At 31.6% G+C, this 22,476-nt stretch overlaps 1 protein-coding gene across 1 annotated transcript in view; it reads right to left on the reverse strand.

Moving 5' to 3' along the window:
- Positions 1-22,476, reverse strand: part of Cacna2d1 (calcium voltage-gated channel auxiliary subunit alpha2delta 1) — a 449,854-nt gene that overhangs the window by 175,709 nt on the left and 251,669 nt on the right. Inside the window, exon 5 of the mRNA XM_076835140.2 lies at positions 7,200-7,241. Within this exon, the coding sequence (XP_076691255.1) occupies positions 7,200-7,241 (42 nt within the window). The remainder of the gene's footprint in view (positions 1-7,199; positions 7,242-22,476) is intronic.

Raw genomic sequence — 22,476 nt, forward strand, 5'->3', positions numbered from 1 at the left:
ACCTAACCTAGTTATGGGACAGAACTTTACTTTTGATGTAGTAATATAATAAGCCTGAGTTCAAATTTCATTCACAAATAATCATAAAAAAGTAATTAATCAATCTAGTTATTTCATTTGTATATAATCAATCTTGATTGATTAATGTAATTAATCAATCTAGACTTCAAACCAAAAAATCCAGATCCTTATACCAGTAATTCCAGACAAATATTCTAATTCTGCTACTTATTCTCCTGCTGGAACCAGCTTTGAACATAGAAAAAAACCACAGTCTGCTTTGATGTAGCTCTTAATCCTCATGGCTCTTTCTAAGGACCAAGGAGAGGAAGGGAAATATAAGGGAAGATGAGCAAATACTTTATGCTAATACTACCATCTTTGTGGCCAGTTCCATCACATGGACAAAAGGAAATAAATATTTATCTTAAAATTTTATTGAAATATAGTACATATTAAAAGCTATCTTGGCATTTCTTCCCTTAACTATGTTTTCACCAACCTTGAAACAAAATAATTTTTTTCATGCCCCCATGCTTATAAGGGCTTTCCTACTAATTTTGCAAATATAGCAACTGTTTAAGAAGTACACATTTTTACAAACACTATTAAACTCATGTTAGCATTGAAACACAAGTTTAATGAGCATTATCTCAATAAATATTAAATAATATGAAAGAGACAAAATGAATAAGATGTCTGCCTCAAACAGCTAATATATGACTGTAGTTATAGCATTGTACCAATAAACACAGTAACATGTACAAGTTACGTAGAATATCCATTGGAAGGAATGCCATTGGCCACCTAGGAAACCTGCACAAGGCTTCAAGAAGGTGTTTAAACTGCTTTTTGAGGAACACTTAGAATTTGATTAGAAAAATTATAAGGCATCGTATTTAGGTAGGTAGAAGAGTAAATATGTTGACATTACCTAGCTCAGGTTAAGCAGACACACTAAAGATTGTGCTAAATTTCCAGTAAGGTTATATGTGCTTCCAAGCCTTCCATGAGAATTAGAGCTCACCAAACAGCTTAGTTCAGTTATACTTTCATTTTTATGTCAAGACGAATTTTTTTCAATGAGTACCACTATAATTTTTAACATAATATACATTCCTAAAGAGACATTAATCCTAACTCTTATTTCAGCTCCTACTTTTAATCAATCTGGTTGTCAGCATTTATTTTATTGCCACAAGATGAATAGAAATAGCACTAATCTAAGTAGAGGGATGTAGTCATTATAAAATGTATAACTGAGGAATTATCTTAAACCTAAGTCCTTGAAGAGTTTCCATCCTGAAGGATAAGAGGGTTAAAATCCAAAGGAGTAATTTGATAACCTTCAAATACTTGTTTTACCTTTCAGTGAGGTCATGTATCATCATTATAATGAACAAAAGCAATATATTATACTTCAGCATTTCTTTCATTATATGAACTTGGTGACACACCAGCATAATACATATAGAATAGCAGTAGAAACAGAAGACTCTAAATCCAACATGTACTAAACTCCAACATGTACTAAACTCATGGCCTTTTGTGTGATTTACATATATTATGAAAGTTAGTCTTTATTCCCAAGTTACTTTCATCCTAAACTCCCCAACCCCACCCACATCTTCCCTGCAGAATCTTAAGTCATCTTACCTTATTTATTTTATTATTTTTATGTTGTGTAGATGTGTGAAGCAGGCTGAGAATAAGACAATAGGGAGAGGTGGGATTTTGACAATCTGGAGAATGTGCCACATGAAAAGGTATATTCACTTTGTTTTAAACACTATTTCAGCACACCAAATTATATCTGCAGTTGAATCTGGTCTTGCTATATATATGTAGCTTCACACTTGTTGGGGAAATTTCAGCCACTTATTTTCAAATTCCACTCATAAGCTAAACATAAAACTCTATTCTAGGCCACTCTCCTAAGCAACCACACTAAATATTTAGCTGCCTACTAGAGATCTCTTCTTGGATGTACTTTAGCAAGTTTTTGGTATAAATGTTCTTGACTTTTAAAAATCTTTGCCTATCTGCAGTAGGCCCTCAAAATCTACAATTACACATGTATATCTTTGTAGGCCCAAATGTTGTATTTCATTAAATCTGTAATGATTCTTTCTAATCCAAATGCTGACTGGATCTTCGTGAATACATGATTTATGGTTTATATCTTGGCATTTTGACCTCCAGATTTATTATCTTTCTTCCCATAATTTTTCTTTTTGACATTTTGGAAGTATTTCTCAAGTTTGCTCTAAGCATCGCTGATGAATAATTCACACTGTGGAATTCCTTCTTCCAAAGAGAATTTTGTTTTAGCAGTTTTTGTTTATATGTTGGATTTTTATAAATCACTTGCTCAATCACTTGGGGCAGCAAGAATATATTTAATGTTGTTTTTCTTTTTACTGAAGTAGCTGAAGTAAGTATCTCAGAGACTATCCTGGCTCTGTGTCTTTTTTTAATGCTTTTAAAAAAAATTTAGATGTTGTTGGACTTTTATTTTATTCATTTTATTTATATGCAGCACTGAGAATCAAACCCAGTGCCTCACACATGCTAGGCAAGCTCTCTACCACTGAGCCACAACCCCAGTGCTTGGCTCTGTGTCTTTAATGCTACATATGCCATTTCTAATTTACTAAATCTTTTGTGTATTTCACCCCTTGAATATTTCCTGTTTTATTATTCTTAAATGAAGAAACAGCTATCTAATTCAGGACTGGGAAAGGGACAGATGATACCCTTGGCTGTTTTGGTTTGAGGTTTTGTTTTTTTGCCCAAGCATTCATCCTTGCTGCTTAACTTTTCATACTACAACTAGAAATCAAAGAATAATATAAAACATTTGATACAGCTCTTGGCCAACAATTGTCATTCATTAAGGGCAAGTATTTTCTTCAAAGTGTATGTTTAAATTCCAATCCTCTAAACTGCAGAGCCCCTCACAGGTCTGGGCTGAGGTTGGTGGTGGTAAAGAAAAGCAATACTTAAAACAAAACAAGGTCTGCAGGAGAGAAGATATTCTTAAGGTATTTCACAACATGCGAATTCAAACTTCAACTTCAACTCACTGATTTGTTGAGAAATAAAACTTTACTGGGTGGCTACCATGTGTTAGACAGTATAAGAGCTATGTCAGCTGCTGTGAATACAGAAGAAATGCCCTCAGGAAACTTAATTGGTACAGAGAGATCACAAGGGAATAACTTACAAAGATCAATTGTGCCTCCAAGCATAAAATACCATTTCAGCACCAAAAGTTGGATCTGCTTAGGAAAGTTTCTAGTGAACTTTTTGCAGGGTCTTAAATATCATACAAAGTCAGAAATAAATTATTTTAAGTTCTAGACAATGGAAGGATTATAAATATAATGTTTAGGTATATTTACATATTAATAATAATTATGCAATTAAAGATAGATATAAAAAGTAGAAATATTAGATTATTTCGCTAACTCAAATATACATATTTGAGAACAGGGTCTAAACTTGGATGATGGTCTTAGAGAAGGAAAGGAAATGCTTTATGTAAAGGTATGGAGACAATGATAGATATTCTCCTAGTCATGGGAGTTGTAAAATAAATTAGATTCTGCTAATGCAAAATTCTTGGGGAAAGTAAAACAGTAAAAACAAAATACAAAAAAAAAAAAACTTCAGGATTTATAATCTTTTAGTCTACTTCAGGTGGCATAACATTTTAAATAAAATTTTGTTCTCTGATACTTATATCACCACTGAACTATACTAAGGTCAAATTTACTAATTGACAATATTGTCTCAATATTTAGTATTCCAGTTAGTTCCATTGCTTAGTTAGATGTTAGATTTTCATTTATGAGATGATACATTCACATTATACACTCTTAAGTCACCAATTTTTAATAAAGGATATAACATTATATAATAGGAAAAATAAAAGTACATAACTAAATACATAAGCAGAAAACCCAGGATGAAGAACAGGGATGATGAGCCAAAATCAAACTAAACCTATGTGATGGCGTTATGATTTGTGAACACCTGAAATATAAAAATATCAAACAATACACATACAAATCTAGGATTAGAGCAGCCAATTAAACTTGCCTATATGGCAAAAATTTTGGTGAGAACAAATCAACTTCATCATTCATGTAAGTCCCACTTCTTAGGATAAGTAATAACCTTTGAAAAAAATTGTAATCACAGAAAATCCTGAAGTAGAATATCAAGTGCAACATTTCCTTATGAAATTTAAATTCTTTTCACTGTAAAATAAATAAATTTCAGAAAACAGTTTGATCATAGTGATCAAAACATGAAGTGGGAGAAACTAGAAAATATATAAAGTCTATTTTAAGGTAGGAGAATTTTTTCTCTAATTAAAGATTTTAATATATTTAAATGACAAAAGTCATTTAGATGAGTGAGTGAAGTGTTAGCATTAACTTAAATATCTCAGGAAAAGCAAATTGAAGGTATGTACAGAAACTGGTAAGTGTCTTCCAGTCACTACCACCCATACCCCTTCTCCCTTAAGTAACAAACCTCTATCTTTTACTTGGGTATCCATGCCCATCCAAGAGGGGGAAAATTATCGTCTACATCCTCTTGCTATTAGATGGTCACTAAGTTGTAGAGGGTGCAGAAAGAAGTGTCGAGGTGCAACCTCCAGAGCATGCTCTTGAGGGCAAAGGACTTGTCCTTCCTTCCCACTTACCTCCTCATTATCCAAAATGCAAATAAAAACAAAATTTCCAAAATAAATAAATAAATAATAATAAAACATTGTAGACATAGGAGCATCAGTGTTGACAATAAACATTGAAAAGGAGAGCAGAAAACTAAAATAAGGACCTCAGGGCTTGCATGACTGTAGTTGCCCTCTTAGCCCTTGAACTCAGAATGTTTAACCCTGGAGTGAACTTCAGAGATCATCTGCACTGCTGTATCTTGCTTTGGATGGAAAAAAAATAGTCAAGTATTATAAAAATTTAATGGCTATGGGCAGTCACAGTTTTAGGACTGTTCTAGTACATGAATTAGTCTCCAATTCCTATTCTAGTTCTTCCTACATAATACTTTACAGATTATTTTGGCATTCTTACTATTTGCATATAAAACATTGAAAAATTCTACAAATGCTTGCCAAGATTTTTAGGTTTAAAATTTAAAAGTGACATTTCCTATTCATAAAAGTTTTGATTAACTTTTCTACATTTCATCTTGGTCCTAAGAAAAGAGAATGTATAATTTTTATACGCAAAATTCTCACAGTAGTATTATCCATAATTTTTAGATGAGAAAAGACAAAAACATGTTAAAGAGGTTCACTTCCATGAATTCATTTCTCAGAGAAAAGACAAAAACATGTTAAAGAGGTTCACTTCCATGAATTCATTTCTCAGACTGTTATTTGAATATCTAAATGAATATTTCTGTAGGTAAATTATGCAAGAAAACACTATGTACAATTCAAATGTTCTATATACATAATTGTCCAATTTTCTACCTGCAATGGGCACATATGTTTTGAAGTATTGTGATTGAAAATGGGGTAGTACTTACTAAAAAGTCATGTCTAGATTTGTGCATGATTACTAGAATCTTAGAAAAATTGCACATTTCTTTCTGTAAAAAAATATAACTTCCTAGTTTATAAGCAAAACTGAGAAGTGAGTAAACTACTCTGTTGATATAAAAATATAACTTATTTTAGTATAGAAAAAAATGCATTTGCTGTATCACTATCATTATCATATACTTGGAGGTTTGCATATTTAAAAATCTATCATAATTCCACAAACTAAATGTTGAACAGAAGTTGCAATTTATAATAGACTTCCAGAAAGACTGATGATTTTACATGAATTTTCAATGACCATATAATTTTCAAATAGTAAATACTAATTTTGATGATAAAATAAACTCTAAAAATGTATTTATTTTGACAACAATCAGTATACTATTAAAACATTTTGTGTTAGCTGACAGCTTATCTATAATAAGCCTGTACATCATGCACTCTTCATAAGAGAAAACATATTACTAACAAACTACATATATCTAGAGGAAAGAAAATAACTTTATAAACAACAGTTTCACGTCTACAGATAAAACAACTTCATCCACATTGTTATAGTAAGAATTAAGAGAATTTGGGTAAGATGGTTTGCAGTATGCAGGCAAATTTAGTGCACAATTAATTACGTTACTCAGAAGTATTAGCAGCAGAGGTGCAATCTGAGAAGCTGTGACATTTCAGCAAAATATATTTTCTGTGTTTTCCAAAATTTTTTGATGACCAGCTCTACTTGTTTTTTTCTCTACATTCCCCTTAACTCGTTGGGAGAGAAATGCCATAAAACAGTATAAATTTTTTTTTAAATTCAGATTTTAAAAAATGTCTAAATGACACTAATAATTTAATTATATTCATTTTTATTTTTTTCACTGATATAGCCCAAGTTCTTAGGTGAGTACTTAAAATACAGGAAGGCCATGACAAATGCTTTTGGATAAATAACTGTATCTAGATATATTCTTTTGCAAATGATCAAACATGAAAATTTAAAAATTTAGTTGTATACTTTATTTTGTAATTTTGAAATGTTTCCACCATAACTAATTAAAATGTCTCCTCAATGATTATTCAGAAGTGACAAAATTAGAAGTAATTCATTAGTGCTGAAATAATTCATTTTCACAAATAATTTGAAAATGTAAATTAGACTGGACAAGCGGGGCCAGTTACACAGCTTCTGGGGTATCTTTCACATTATGGTTGAAATAAATCCTTCCTAACAATGTAGGCAGTCCACACAAGAAAAGAGGTAAGGTGACCCTGGTGACAGGAGCCAGGAAGCAGAGATGAATGGGATCTGATCTTTGTATTCAGCATTACCAATAGGATGCAGAGTATTCAAGGCAATGCAGTGCATTGAGATATAGACAGAGTACAGTGGGAGTTCAGACCCAGAGAAAAACATGGATTTCTACTTAGGAAAAAGCCAGTAACAGCTAGTAAAAACAAAACAAAACAAAATCACATAAACACTAAAATTCATCATTACCTTGCTAGAACTAAAATTTTGTTCATGCTGCATAATGTTTTTCTTAAAAACTAAACCTACAAAGCTCAATTTTCTCTCTAAATGCAGTAATTTTAATTGAGAACTTAATGTAAAAATTTTAATACTCACATCAAGATCATCCTTGGCATTGTAGTAGACAACTTCATTGCTCTACAAGAAAGAAAAGAAGAGTGCTTTACTGAGTAGAATAAAACAGAATACTGGATCAAACACTATAAATATTTTAAGCATATTTTAAACAATAAACTTCCCATAACATTCCTTTCTCAGTATATTCCACAGAAATCCATAAAGATCAGTCAATGTTTATAAGAACAGATTAAAACTGTATATCAGTGGTGTTAAAAAAGCACACCTTGCATTTGAGAAAAAAAACCTCAGTATAGTACTGGAATCGTGTGTCAAATGCATTATTGACATCATGGATAAACACACCTATATTAAGAAAAAACAGGATAACTTCAGAAGCAGGTGATACAAGCACCATACTAACATTCTGTTAAAACTATGATTTAAAAAATACACACATAAATATATTTACATCTCGAGTATTAAATTGACTCTTGAAAAATGTGTTATCTATGCAATATTGGTAGAAATTTCCTCATGAGATTTAGAAAGGAATCAAAAGCAACTGGATCTAGATAGCAAAAAATAAAATCTGTTTATCTAAGGCACTGCAACTCTCATATTGAATCTGGATCTAGATAGCAAACAAATACGTTTATCAAGGCACTGCAACTCTCATATTGAATCTAAGAGGTGAAATGACATTGGATTTTTAGCAAGAATAAATATGAATGGGCAATTTTGCAAATAAGTGTTGCAGAAATATACCATAAATATGAATTAGGGCTACAAATGGGGCTACAGAGGGACAATGGAAAAGGGAGGATGAATAAAATGATTTTCGAAAAACTTTAAATTCCTATTCTTGTGTCTGAGACCAGTGTGTGCACCACAAGAACAAAACACCTATGCTGGTTTCCCTTTCTTCATCTAGACAAGTAGATGCAGTCCCTGTCCTGTATGTTTTTGGCAGTAATCTGAACACTCTGAAAGGATGTTTTTTCTCTACCTCTTAAATATCCACCAACACCAATATTCTAAAATTATATTAGAAGCAGACACAAAATATAGATTTTTTTTAAGAAAAGAAAACTTTGGGAAAACTTAGTAAATATATCTCAAAGTATATTTTTAAAATCGCTCATTATTAATAGATGTCATGGAAAAAGTATTTAATAGTCATGGCATTAGAAAACAGCAACAATTGTCACTTGAGAGCAGGACTCCACAAAGCTTCATTACATGACTGTACTTATAAATCTCTAAGAGAAAAATATGTTTTGCTTTGTTTCCCAATTTGTTTGATACAGAAGTCAGTCCCAGCCCTTTTTATTTGAAAAATACTCGATGAGACTCAAGATAAATAAAATATAGGTTTCTCTGAAGAACAAAGAAGACCTATATGAATATTAGAAAATGTGATTCATAATACTTACTGAAACTATAGAACTAGAATTTCATTAGAATCGCTTTTTTTTCTTTTAAAAAATTAGTGCATTATAGTTATACATGATATTTGAGTTCATTTTGACATAATTATCGAAAAATATAATTTACTCCAATTCAATCCCCAGTACACCCCTTACTCTCCACTCCTCCCACTCCCTGTTACCTTTCATCTATTCTACTGCTCTTCCTTCTTTTCATTTATAGTTTTTTTTTAAAATTAGTACTTTATAGATACACATGAAAGTAATGTACCATTTAATTTGATTTTTTTGGTAAAGAATAAAGTAGCTAGAACTGGACACGGTGGCACCTGCCTATAATCCCAGCAACTCAGGAAGCTGAAGCAAGAGAATTGCAAATTCCAGGATAGCCTCATAACTTAGTGAGGCCCTGTCTCAACGTAAAACCTAAAGGCTGAAGTTACAGCTCAGTGGTAAAGCACACCTGGGTTCGATCCTTAAAATCAAAAAATTTAAAAAAGAGGAAGTACATAACTAGAGTATTTTAATAGGCACAAAATTTCTAATTCCTGAAATATTTCGTATACCACTTATTTTGTAACAAGAGTCAAAATACCAAATCAGAACTTATCACATACACAAACCAAGAGATTCATCTAAATCCACCTGGGACCCTAACCTAATTACTAGTTTATTGATCCCACTTGCAAGTCTGTAATTTATACTTAGGAGGCAATTTTCAGTTTAGAATATAGATTCCAACAAAAGTTATACGACTGAATAAGTTTATCTTCATTTTAGACTTTATTTTCTGCCAAATGCTTGCTTATATTTACAGAACTAGAACATGAAGAAAACAAAGTGAAATAACAGTATATTTCAAGCAGTTACCCAGCATCACCTTTTCAACAGATACAAATTCACTTATACACACATCACTATGCCAAGAAAGGCACATAAGATAAATGCATCTACTCCTACTTCCTAGTTAAAAAAAAAAAAATAGCTATAGATCATTTACATAAGACAACCTGGGTTTGTCCTATGATTACACTTGGCTCACAGTGCTGGAACTAATAGATGAGACTGACAGGTCAGCTTTTCTCCTGTATATGAACATATGAAGAGTACTTATTAAACTGAAGATTAAGAGTTCCTCATAGGCTGTTGGAAGAGGATACAAGTGTGATAAAGAAATGCTATTATTGGGTTGGGCATGTGGCTTGGTGGTTGAGCACTTGCCTAGTATGTGTGATCCTGGGTTCAATCCCCACCATTACAAAAGAAAATAATAAACAAACAAATAGAAAAGAAAATGCTAGTATCCATTCCATCTCAGTATTTTCATTTGGTTAAGATCAATTGAAATTAAAATTAAAATTAATAAAATTTAACTTTGAGAATTTCTTTCCTTTTTAACCATGCATTTTATATAAAACTCTGTTGCCTAATTTCTCTTTCAGAATCTGTATATTGCTAAACATGTTGTTGAAAAGGTGTATTCCAAAGTTTATTTAAAGCACAACACTTTCTGGATTTAGGATGACACAATTATACAAGTTGATTTTTTAAAGACAACTTAAAAATGCAAATAGCACAAACATATCTAAATATAATTTGGATGTATATATATATATATATATATATATATATATATATATATATATACACACATATATATGCACTACATAAAATATGTATAATACTATTAATATATGTGCATCTATGTTTAAATTAGACATGAAATCATACTATACGGTAAACTATCCATACTCCTTCATGTAACTGATATTTTATATCTCTGTTTTAAAATAGCTCTTTCTTAATACAATGTTGATTTCTGTTTTACAGAAAACATTAAAATGATAAAGCACTTAATCAACTGTGTGTGCTCAGATTAAGAAGATGACAGACAGTGGATGCAACTGGATATGTCCAGTGTCTCATGACAAGGCTCCTTTTGGTTTAGGAACATTTTTGTTTACCTCACTATCATAAATATACCTTCACATCTTCAAGTTACAAACTTTTCTTATGCAGAATGCACATTATCCATTTATTACACATAACAGAAAAACATTAAGGATAAATTGACATAGGAAATCAGGATTTGAAGAAACTATAAACTGGCATTAATCAATACAGTGCTCTTCCAGGGTAAAACGTCACTAAAATAAATGCAAACTTTCATAGTTTGCTAAAGAAAATAAGAGGAGAAATTTTATAAATACCGTAAATACCTTAAGTGGGAAGAATTAAAGGAGAAGAGGCAAAATCTCAGCTGAATTCCTTGTTTAATCATGTCCCCTTTCTTACATCCCACCTAGACTTTGTGCAGGAAGGTTTCTGGGTCACAGAATCAGCAGAGGGAGCCATACTCTATTCACACAAGAATTACACTGGTGACCTTCTCTGTGCTGTGTTCAAGAAACAATGATGAATAATATCTGCACCCAACCACAGGGAACAAGCTGTCACCCTTCAACTTAATCTGTGGCGAGAGATGATGCAACTAAGACAGTCATTCTGACCTGCTATATGTGAAAATTGTCTTATTATACTTGGATTGCACACCTACGTGAACTAAAATGCTCCAGTTTTCAAAATAAGTGAGAATTAAACATTCCGGACACTTAAATCAGTCCCCCTCTGTTGATCAGTGAGATACAAAGAGAAAGAGAGAAACTTGCCTGTCCTTACTCAAAACTCCCTCAATTCCTCCTCCAGAGAGTTCATAGGTATCCCAATATCACTGAATACTTTCATTAAAACTGTGGCACATAAGCTAACTGCCAGAAGCACAGGTGATAGAGTCTTATTTCCCTATTATCCTTCTGTCTAAATGATTTAATGAAAATTATTAAAACGTCATCTTAGAATGTAGTTCACATTCAAACGCAGAGGTTTTCAGCAAATTTCAGGGCATTATGTACAACATCATGGAATAAAGCCAGCAACCACCTCGAACTAGATTCTTGGATTAGTTAAACGTTTAGAGAGCTATTTTTCATAATTTAAGCTCTACCAGATGACAAGAACAAATTGTTTTGTTTCTGAATTTTAACCAAATAGTTTACTTATTTATTATTTCCTGAAAATGAATTGACCCAAATGGGTCCATGCTAATATAATACTTCTGCTAACTGAAATTTAAAACACCCCCTAGCAAGTTGAGAAAAAAAAAAAAAGAAAAAAAAATATATATATATATATACATACATACATATTTTAGACTCCAAATATCTATTGGGAGTCAAAAATTAAATCTGGGCAAAATAAACTATTTCATCTTTAAAATGCATACTGTGAGTGACAGCTCTTTGCATGACACGTCTCTCTAAAGCCAGCCTCTGGTGAATAGTTTATGTTAAAAATCTAAGGCCTAAGTACCAAGCTTCTGTGTAGAAATAAGATGTTGCCAAAGATAAGACTAAAATATTGGAAATGAAAATTAGAATTTTATTATCAACATTTAAAATGTACAGCACATTCAACATTCAAACAGAGATTAACTTGCTGTCCTATTTGCTTATTCTCTTTTCTTGGCTATACCCTTGGCTATGCACATGATCGACAACCTAACAAATTTTAGGCAGCTGTATTTTTCATTAATGTGGCTTTTTAAAAAATATAGCATGCTACTTGTAATTTTTATCACTCCTGAGTTCCAAATATGCAATCAGTTGAAAATTATGAGATACTCTTCATTAAAAATGAGTTATGCTAATGATTCCTGCAAGCCAAGACCATGTTGTTTAACTAAAATCATTCACAAGTCAAATTTTATTAATGTTGATAACACCAGAAAAACATATTGATAGCAATTTGGCTCAGAAACCACTTATGCCACTACTTTTATGTTCAAAACAATTTCTGTACTGGCCACATGTCAACCAGCAGCTTGGTAGAACTGTGTGAATAAAAGAACTTAGGAACATGTGTATGTGTGGCTGTTTGTGCACATGGAAGATGTGAATATGAGCAAATATTTATAGGAATGTAGTCCTTGAAAAAATATTTTGCCACATAATTATAGGTGTTTGAAGTAAAGATCTCATGAACATGTTTAAGAAAATGTAGTTTAGAAAAAATAATGATGGGTACAGGTTCAGCTAGAGATCAGCATTGCCAGATTACAGAAGATATTTGGTAAATCTACCTTCACACTGTGTGACAGAGGATAATAAATGAGATGAAGCTGTAAAGTTTTTACTATGGTGTGTGGTACACATAAATGTTGACAACTAATGTTTATATATGTAAAAAGTAGAGATATCCACAGAATTTATCTGCTACGTATACATGATTTTTTTTTTCTGGTGCTAAGAATTTAACTGAGGGCCTTGTGCATGTGAGAAAAGCACTCTACCAACTGAGTTATACTTAATTTTATTTTTTTAGATCAGTTTTTATGCTGTGAGTCTGTTTGACTTAAAGTACTTTCTTCAAAGATTCTATGCAGCAGAGTAGAGGAGAAATTGAATTGCTAACTGTTGCTATTTTTAATCTGGTAAACGAAATTAAATAATAGAAAAAATACAACAGAAGTGATAATTAATTGATGATTCCATATGCATCCTGGTATTGAGGTGTTCGAATCTCTCGGATTCTAAACATTTTCTTTCTATCCCTTCACCTTCTTTATATATGAATCTTTATTTACTCCTACCAAGAAAAATTTCAGTCTTGTATTAAACAAAAGTTTTCTTGTCCATCCAATACCCAAAATATGTAATCTTGTTGGAGGAAATGACACAGTTAAATCAGATGTCGTCATATTTTTTAAAATAATAGACATGAAGATTTGTTAAACTTGGTAATATTTTTTTTCCTGTTTAGAAATTATGCTGTCTTTGAGAATGGTTTATTTCTTAAAAAGAAAAATCATGTGATTCTATGTGGCTAGCAAATCCTACCATCCTCTTCTTTGACCATAGCAATTAGTAAATGCCTACAACTACCAAATAATAGTATTTGATTTTCCTATTCTTCTGCAGAAATAATGGGTCCAGGGGTAGTTACAGTGGGAAAAGCTGAAATTATTAAAGCCTGCATCTATCCAAGCCAGAGGCTAGCTCCTTCCATTGACTTCATGATTAAAAGACCAATGATTTATAAAGTTCTTGTTTAGCTAGTTTAGAATTTGGATTCTATCTTTTGCAATTACTAGTACTTATAGAATGCCACAGTCCCTACAATGATTTATCCATCCCAGTTTTCTGTTACGAATTGTCAATGACATTTGTTTGAACTCTAATTTCCAATGGGGGCAATATAAGAATATAACTGTTTCATAATCAATGCCCAATCCATATCCTGGATGCTACTCCATCCTGATTCCTTAAAGATCACAGGACTCAACATCTATGTCCTTTCCTGTGTCCATCTTTTAAATCAAATTCTGGTGGTTTGCAAAATGTGAACAAGATTTGAGAAATAAAACTTCAGTTGTGTTCTTACATAAAAATTTGTCTAGAATTTAAAATTCTAGCACAAAAATTTTAGAAAATCAATGAAAACAAGGGCTCAAAAACATTTACATCAAATACAAATCATTTTAATATTTTTCTGACAATTTTATAGTCATCTTTCTGACAAAGTTACTTAGCACCAACTAAATATTTAGTGAGCAATATATCAGCAAGTCATTTTAAAACTTACTTCTTTCCCTTTTTTGTATCAATTATCCACTAGTTTTTGTCTGCATCATAAAAATTAAATAACTATAGATTTTAATCATATGCTTGAATATCACAGTTTCTTTAAAAATATGATATCAAAATGCTATCATTAAGGTGTTGTTCAATGATCCATGGGCTATAATGATAAAATATAAATCTATTTCTTCTTTGAACTCTTAATTTTTGTTTTTTTAATAAATACATTTTGAGCTTTCTACCATGGCAAGCTCTGCATTGGAAACATAAACATATATATATTTTAAAGAATATATTGCTACCATTAGAGAAATGCAAATCAAAACTACTCTTGAGATTTCATCTCACTCCATTCAGAATGGCAGCTATTATGAAGACAAACAACAATAAGTATTGGCAAGGATGTGGGGAAAAAGCTACAGTCATACACTGCTAGTGAGATTGAAAAAGGTGCAGACAATATGGAAAGCAGTATGGAGATTTCTTGGAAAATTGGAATGGAACCACTATTTAACCCAGCTGTCCCTCTCCTCAGTCTATACCCACAGGACTTAAAAACAGCATACTACAGGGACACAGCCACATCAATGTTTATAGCAGCACAATTCACAATAGCTAAACTGTGGAACCAAGCTAGATGTCCTTCAATAGATGAATGGATATATATATATATATATATATATATATATATATATATATATATATATACACACACACACACACACACACACAGTGGAATATTACTCAGCAATAAAGGGAATAAAATCATGGCATTTGAAGATAAATGGAAGGTGTTAGAGAAGATAATGCTAAGTGAAGTTAGCCAATCCCAAAAAAACCAAATGACGAATGTTTTCTCTGATATAAGGAGGCTGATTCATAGTAGGGTAGGGACGGGGAGCATGAGAGGAATAGACAAATTCTAGATAGGGCAGAGGGGTGGGAGGGAAGAAAGGGGGCGTGGGGTTTAGAAATTATGGTGGAATGTGATGGATATTATTATCCAAAGTACATGTATGAAAACACAAATTGGTGTGAATATTCTTTGTATACAACCAGAGATCTGAAAAAGTGTGCTCTATTTGTGTAATAAGAATTGTAATGCATTCTGCTGTCGTATATAAATAAAAAATTAATTTAAAAAAGAATATATTGCTAAAGATAAATCATTATCAATCTCAGTTTTGTGGATTGCAAAGGTAAGATTAAGAGTAGACAAACTGAGTTTAACACAGGCCTTTATATCCCCAATCTGTTATTATCAATACAGGAATGACCTGCTTTGGGGAGATAGTGAATTCCTTATATGCTCTACATAATTCACCTAAAATAAATAAAGGTAATGTTTACTCTTCTAAATACATTCATTTTATGTTATTAACTTTGTTTTATAATCTGTGTTAAAGTGTGAATTGAATTTCATTAGCCTTATTGGAAAAAACAAAATTGGAAAATAATTTTGGTATATTGTAATGTACTTCTTTAGTTTTACATTTATTCCTGAGATAATTTCCATGGTATATTTGTAAAATTATAGTTTTAAAAAAAAGTTTTGTTGTGGTATTTGTAAAATGCAGACAAAGTATTCCCTAATAACTGACCCAGCATGTTAGCCAACCTATAAGCCAAAGTTACTTAAGAGGAGTGGTCACAGAAAAAGATAATAGATCCATGTGTCTCTATTATGTTTAATTACCTAATTGCAAAAGGAGATTGCAGCCTAAAGCAGTGCTATGAAACTATTGACATAATCAGAAATAATTATAACATTCACCAAAAGAAAATGTTAATTACTTCAACATAAAAGAAGTGTATTTAAAAAGAAAGAGAAGATTAAATTATTCCAGTTTTGAGTAGAGACAGTGCTTGGAATGTTGTACTGCTATTTAATAGATTGATGGATGAATAATTGAATATCACAAGCCTATAAACTATTAGAAAAGCAAAACTAAAATAACAAAGCTAGCATTTGTAGACATGTGTGTGCAAGGACACATACACACACACACACAAAAAAACATATCACTGCAGAGAAAATACACAGACATTTCCAAAAGTTTCAAGTAAGCTAAAACACTGACAAGTTTCACTCCCATAAGAAATTACAAAAAAAAAAAAAAATGTAAATACAGGTGATTTCAGTGTTCCTTGGTTCTTGAACCTCAAAAAAAAAAAAAAAAAAATTGACCCTTGTTAAACATTAAAAGCAATATCAATTTATTTCTTTATCTTATAAACTTTAATAGAAATCTGCCTACAAGTTATTCTGGTGCTTCAAATTATATCAATAAACACCCGACTTAAATCATAGGAGTAAAATAAAAGTAGAATATTAGAATATAAATATATTATATTCCATACCAGGGAAACTCAGTCCAAAATTAAACCCACACATCAATAATGCCAAGAAATTTGCTCTAATCTCCTTTAATCTGTAACTTCAAGGAAGCTTTAGGTATACTCATCTAAAGCATAAATATTTAAGCCACCAAAATATTTCAATTTTTATGCTTCCCCTTGAGTTAGACCAGCCACATCTTCTTGACTCATGATCAAATCATAATATGATATCCTGGCAATAATATTTTGTCAGTTTGTCCAATGGAATCATTAGCACCCCCTTTCCAAATTAATCACTATCAACCTCAGAAAAATCATGATTCTAAGACAAACTATAATGACTCACATTATTGTCAATTAATTATTAATTGTAAAATAATCTGGTTAAAATTAAGACCTCAAAGGACACTAAACTGTTTATCACTACACCAATTTAACTTATCTCTTACTGGGCATTAAGAATTATATAGGATGGAAGAGAGAGGATAAGAGACATTCACTATGTGTCTATTATAGGATAGAATTTAACCTCACAAAATATTTTAGATATGCAATAAGTATTATCTTTTTAAAAATGATATCAATAAAAATTTCATAAACATTATACTATATTGATCTTCAGATTTCTTTCACTTCTCCCTCTCCATTCTCCACTATTGAGACAAAGGGTTTCTGACCATAGATGAAAAGAGATAACAGTAAAACAAATATGTTACTGTTTAGCTTGGATATCATATACTAGGTTTAAGTCCCTTTAAGGAAATAGTCTCAAAATCCAGGCTTAATAAAGCAGAAAGTAAACATTTTTTAAATACATACAACTTTATATATAAGAACACAGCTAGGAAGTCTAAATTCATTTTATCTTGTACAACAAGGTCTCTATGGACTGTATCTACAGTTATTGTAGATTTGGCTCACCAAAAACAGACACTAAGACAAGAACTTGAGCACAGGGAACTTGTGAAGCAACCCCAGGGAACACTAATAGGATAGTGGAAAAGCAAGACAAAAAGCAAAAAAAATGAAAATCATAGTGTGTTAAAAAAAAAAAAAAAAACTGGAGCCTTTGTGATACTATAGAGCATCATATAAAACTCTTCCATCCAAAGAGTAAGAAGTCTGCTCTAGTATCCACTCACACCAGCTATCATTGGTTGGGAGGATTCACTCCTGCACAATCAAGGCTGTGAAGAAATCCTTCAAAGGCCAAGATTTGCAGGAAGATGCTGGAAGAATGTATAGGAGTAGAATAGAATATGCATGCAGGTTCCTGGGCACTGAAATGCAGGCAGGGAACTAAAAGCATCTACTGTAGGCATATAGTAAATGCTTTAAAATAGTTACTGAGCACATGATTAAGTCAACTAAATGATTTTCAGCACTGACCAGCTGGATGAATGACTTTTCTAAGGCTTTGGGTTCCTCCTCTGTAAAATGATGATTTGGTTGATAAAAATGGTCTCTAGAATACTTCTATTTGTATGTTGTGATGTTTCCCTGAGTGATTGTTTTGTTTAGATCACAGAAGCAGTCTTAATATCTGGATCTATCTATTGTTTTCTGTGAGCCTTTGATTAGTATGCTTCTTTTTCTGGTGTGCATATTCAACAGAATGCAGAGATGTCTTTCTGTTTTGAGAAACAAAGGCAAAGTTCTTCCTTTTTATTTGAAATCTCTGACATCTTCTATAGAAGCATGTACAACTGCAAGACCAACCTCTAATCATTGTTTTTCTTTTGATCTTAAAAGGTCAATTCAAAGGATATTCATTTATCCTTGAAAATTATAACTGTGTTTCTGAGGGATAGCTGTTTAAGATAACATTCTCAACCTCTTTATACCTACCATACACAATCTGGCAATCTCTCCACATGGCATATATTAATGATAGAAGATCAACCACTGCTATCTTTTATTAACACAATGAAATAACAGTCATTTATATGTAAAATAGAAATCAGGTTTTTTTTTTTTTTAAAAAGTCAAGGTTAGTGTATTTGTTCTACTTCTCTGCAAAAATAATTACTAAAATTATGAAGAAAGGAATGCTACTGCAGAAGAAATAAAAGGACTTTTTTTTTAGAAGCACTCCATTCTATCTGAATAATACATAGTTGCTTTGGAAACAAGTAAAAATCCCTCTATTTCATTAGCCTAGTTTTAGTAACTGTATCTAATTAAGTTACATTTCAAAGAATGTTTTAAATTCAAACTGTTCACTGATTCAGATATAACTTATCCCTAATTAAAACATGCATGATTGTTAAAATGTTAATTTCTGAAAGCAAGAATCTAAGATTCTCAACAAATCCTAAGAACTCTCACAGTGCTGGTTACATTGTATATTTAAGTTGATCTGCTGTCCAAACTAAAAGAAAAAAAAAAAATTCTGTGGACCATGCTTATTTCTCAGGAAGATTTTAATAAATTAGTCATTCTAATTTTATATGGCATTTTTTAAGAAAATGTAATGCTTTTGCTTTAGAGTATTAAATAAAAATCTTTATGTTATCCAAACATCATAGACAAATTGCCCCCAAGACTGACAGAATGATGTAATACAATTATGAATAACTGTCAAGTAAAAAGGTTCACATTTCACTCCTAGGTCCAATTCTTGGCCTGTGTCAGTAAAGGGATTAAACCAGCCAAAGTTGTTTTGTCTTCTCATTATTAATTGGGCAAAGAACTTGAACTTCAAACAGTTGCAATGATAATTTAACCTTAAAATTTATCGGAAAGAATTTTTCAGATTTTAAGGAGATGTGTATGTCTAAATAATGTTATCTAGAATTCAATTTTAAGACCTTCATATAATCATAATCAAGGCCCTTATTTAAATATGTGTAATACATTTGTCTAATACAGTTACAAATAGAATAAAAGAAGGTTGAAACATCAAGTAAAAATTTCTAAATGCTAAAAAAAATTTAATTAAGCTAAGCATAAGAACAGTATAAAAAAGACATTGAGGGTTTTTTGTTTTGTTAGGAAACAAAATCACTTGATTATCCAAAGGGTTTACCTAAATTACTTCAATATTAAGAAGCTGGTGTCACTTCTGGAGAGAACAAAAATATTGCAGAGACATAGAGCCAATTACAGAGTTGTCTACTTTTTAAACTATGATTGCAGATGTGTTGTGGAACAAAGGAACACCATCAACATAGTCATCTTTTGATCATGTTGACTTCTTTCCTAGCACATAAGAAACCCTGTCTGGAAAATATTTTACATTTAAAGAATCAAGCAATTTCAAAGGCAATATCCAGGTGAGAAGAATGAAGAGAATATATTAGCACCTAATTAACCTTCACAGACACCAGAACTTATTTCCTTTCTACAAAATTGGAAGACTGAAGTTTTTATTCCAGTATACTTTACATATTGATTACTCATGTGGATTTTTTTATTTAATAAAAAAATAACTGATCTAGAAACACAATAGGGGAATAAATAAATGAGTTGACAGCAGATCAAATGAAATTATCATCAAAATTTTACATTCTAAACCTAAATGCATCAAACTATATATCATCAAGGTAGTGACACAATAATATAAGATAAACAAAAAATATTAATCAAAGCTGATGGATATTAATATTTCCTTTCACCATCAAGTAAATAATACAAAAACCAATTTAGGTAATTGGTCTAATATTGCTTAGTAGTTGCTTTAGAGAAAGCAGATCTTGGGCTTTTTTTTTTTTTTTTCATTTTTGGTCCTGGGGATTGAACCCATGAGTGCTTATCCACTGAGGCACTTCCCAGTCTTTTTCTTTTTTCTTTTTTTTTCTTTTGGCAGGGACAGAGTCTCACTAAGTTGCTGAGGCTGGCTTTGAACTTGCAATCCACTTGCCTCAGCCTCTTGAGTCACTCAGGCATGTGGCACCATTCACACAGCAGGTTCTTTTAAAAAAAAAAAAATGAGAAAATATCTTTAGTTTTAAATTATTATTTTTTTGTTGACTGATAAATTTGTGTGTATTTACCACATGATATTTTGAAATATTTATATAGATGTGTACATACTCATGTACACACACACATATACACACATAGTGGAATGACTAAATCTACCTGATTAGCACATGAGATACTTATATAGCTATTTCATGGTTTAAGAAAACTTAGCAATCATTCAACATTATGAAAGAATATAATATTTAGAAAATGATATTATTTATACCATAGATTTGACAAACACAGGATACTCTGAACACAGAAAATTAAATCTGAATTTCTAATAATAATAATAATAAAATTTTTTTTTACTAAAAGTATATATATATATATTTTTTTTTAATATTTATTTTTCAGTTTTTGGCAGACACAACATCTTTGTTTGTATGTGGTGCTGAGGATCGAACCCGGGCCGCATGCATGCCAGGCGAGCGCGCTACCACTTGAGCCACATCCCCAGCCCATTGAGCCACATCCCCAGCCCCTTCAGCCACATCCCCAGTCCCTTGAGCCACATCCCCAGCCCTTGAGCCACATCCCCAGCCCAAGTATATTCTAAATTTATACAAACAATATACTTGTTTATCAGAAATTCAAATATTATAGGGCATCAGATATTTTAGGTACTAAATCTGACAATCTTAATTTACACTATTGTGTCATATATGCATATATAGTTATTTCTGAAATTTTTAAAAAATTAATGTTATTTCAGGAATTCTTAAGGGAAAGAAGCATGCTTTATTACTGACCACTAGCTTTACAATTAAATCTGAAACAATACAGTGAAAAGGAGTAACATCACAATTACATATACTTTTCCAGCCTTTAGAACACTGAGACAAGTCTGTGTGTGTGTGTGTGTTGTGTGTGTGCGCGCGTGCATGCACACGTGCCTGTGTGCATATTTTGTGAAATTTTTAAAAATTATTAATAAAATATATTGGATGTTTCAATAGTACTTTCAGTTTATATAGAGAAAGTAATTATAAAGCTTTGTTCATTTAATTCTCACTTTGAAATACACTAAAGCAATATTGAAATGGTTGCACTGATAATTTAGTAGCAGCTTACCAATTTTTGATGATTTGAGAAAACTCAGAAGAGGCTATAACCTCTGTAGCACCACTGATTATCTTGGCTGACTTCCACAGCCTGACCAGCCAGGCAGTTGCATGATATGTTCCAACTATAAATTGTGTGATCCTTCTAAACTCACTCAGTAGGTCAAATACATGACTTTGCCACACAGAGGCCATTCCTGATATCAAAGGTACATGAAAAGCTAAGCTTTTGGCAGATCCTATAATCTGTCTAAAGTGACTCTTAGGTAATTTTCTTCCTTTTTGAAGTTTTTATTTGTTTTTTTTTTTTTTATTGTTATTGTTGAGATGACTAGAAGACTATATTCCTTGGGGAGTCATGAAAGAATTTAGATATATCCAAGAAAAAATTCTGAGCATTTACAATTTATAAGCTAACAGCAAACCAGCCATTTATAAATGAAACAAAGCTATCCTGAAAGAGCTATGTGATGCATTATATAGGACTCACAACATATGTATTTTTTTAGATTTTTATCTCCAATAAGCTGGTTGCTTAGTTTACACATTCAAATTCAAATCTCTGTAAGTAGAAGAAAATTGTTCAATTATACAACTGAAAGCTGTTTGCTGTACCATTTTTTGTTCAATCTTCATTGAAATGATTTTTGGATCTAGAATGGTATTTAAAACTGAAAATTAGGTCAAAGGGTATAATAGACTACATGATATTCATATGTATAATATAATTTTATTGGGGACAACATATCATATTTTAAAACTCCAATGCCTTAAAGCTTTTACCTGTAACTTTCATTGATGTTTGTATGACCACTCCTTTATATTTAACTGACCAGTCATCGACTTATAACTAGACTATTTGTAGGGTTATCAATACAGT

The sequence above is a fragment of the Callospermophilus lateralis genome, chromosome 1, assembly GCF_048772815.1.
Source record: "Callospermophilus lateralis isolate mCalLat2 chromosome 1, mCalLat2.hap1, whole genome shotgun sequence".
Lineage (NCBI taxonomy): Eukaryota > Metazoa > Chordata > Mammalia > Rodentia > Sciuridae > Callospermophilus > Callospermophilus lateralis.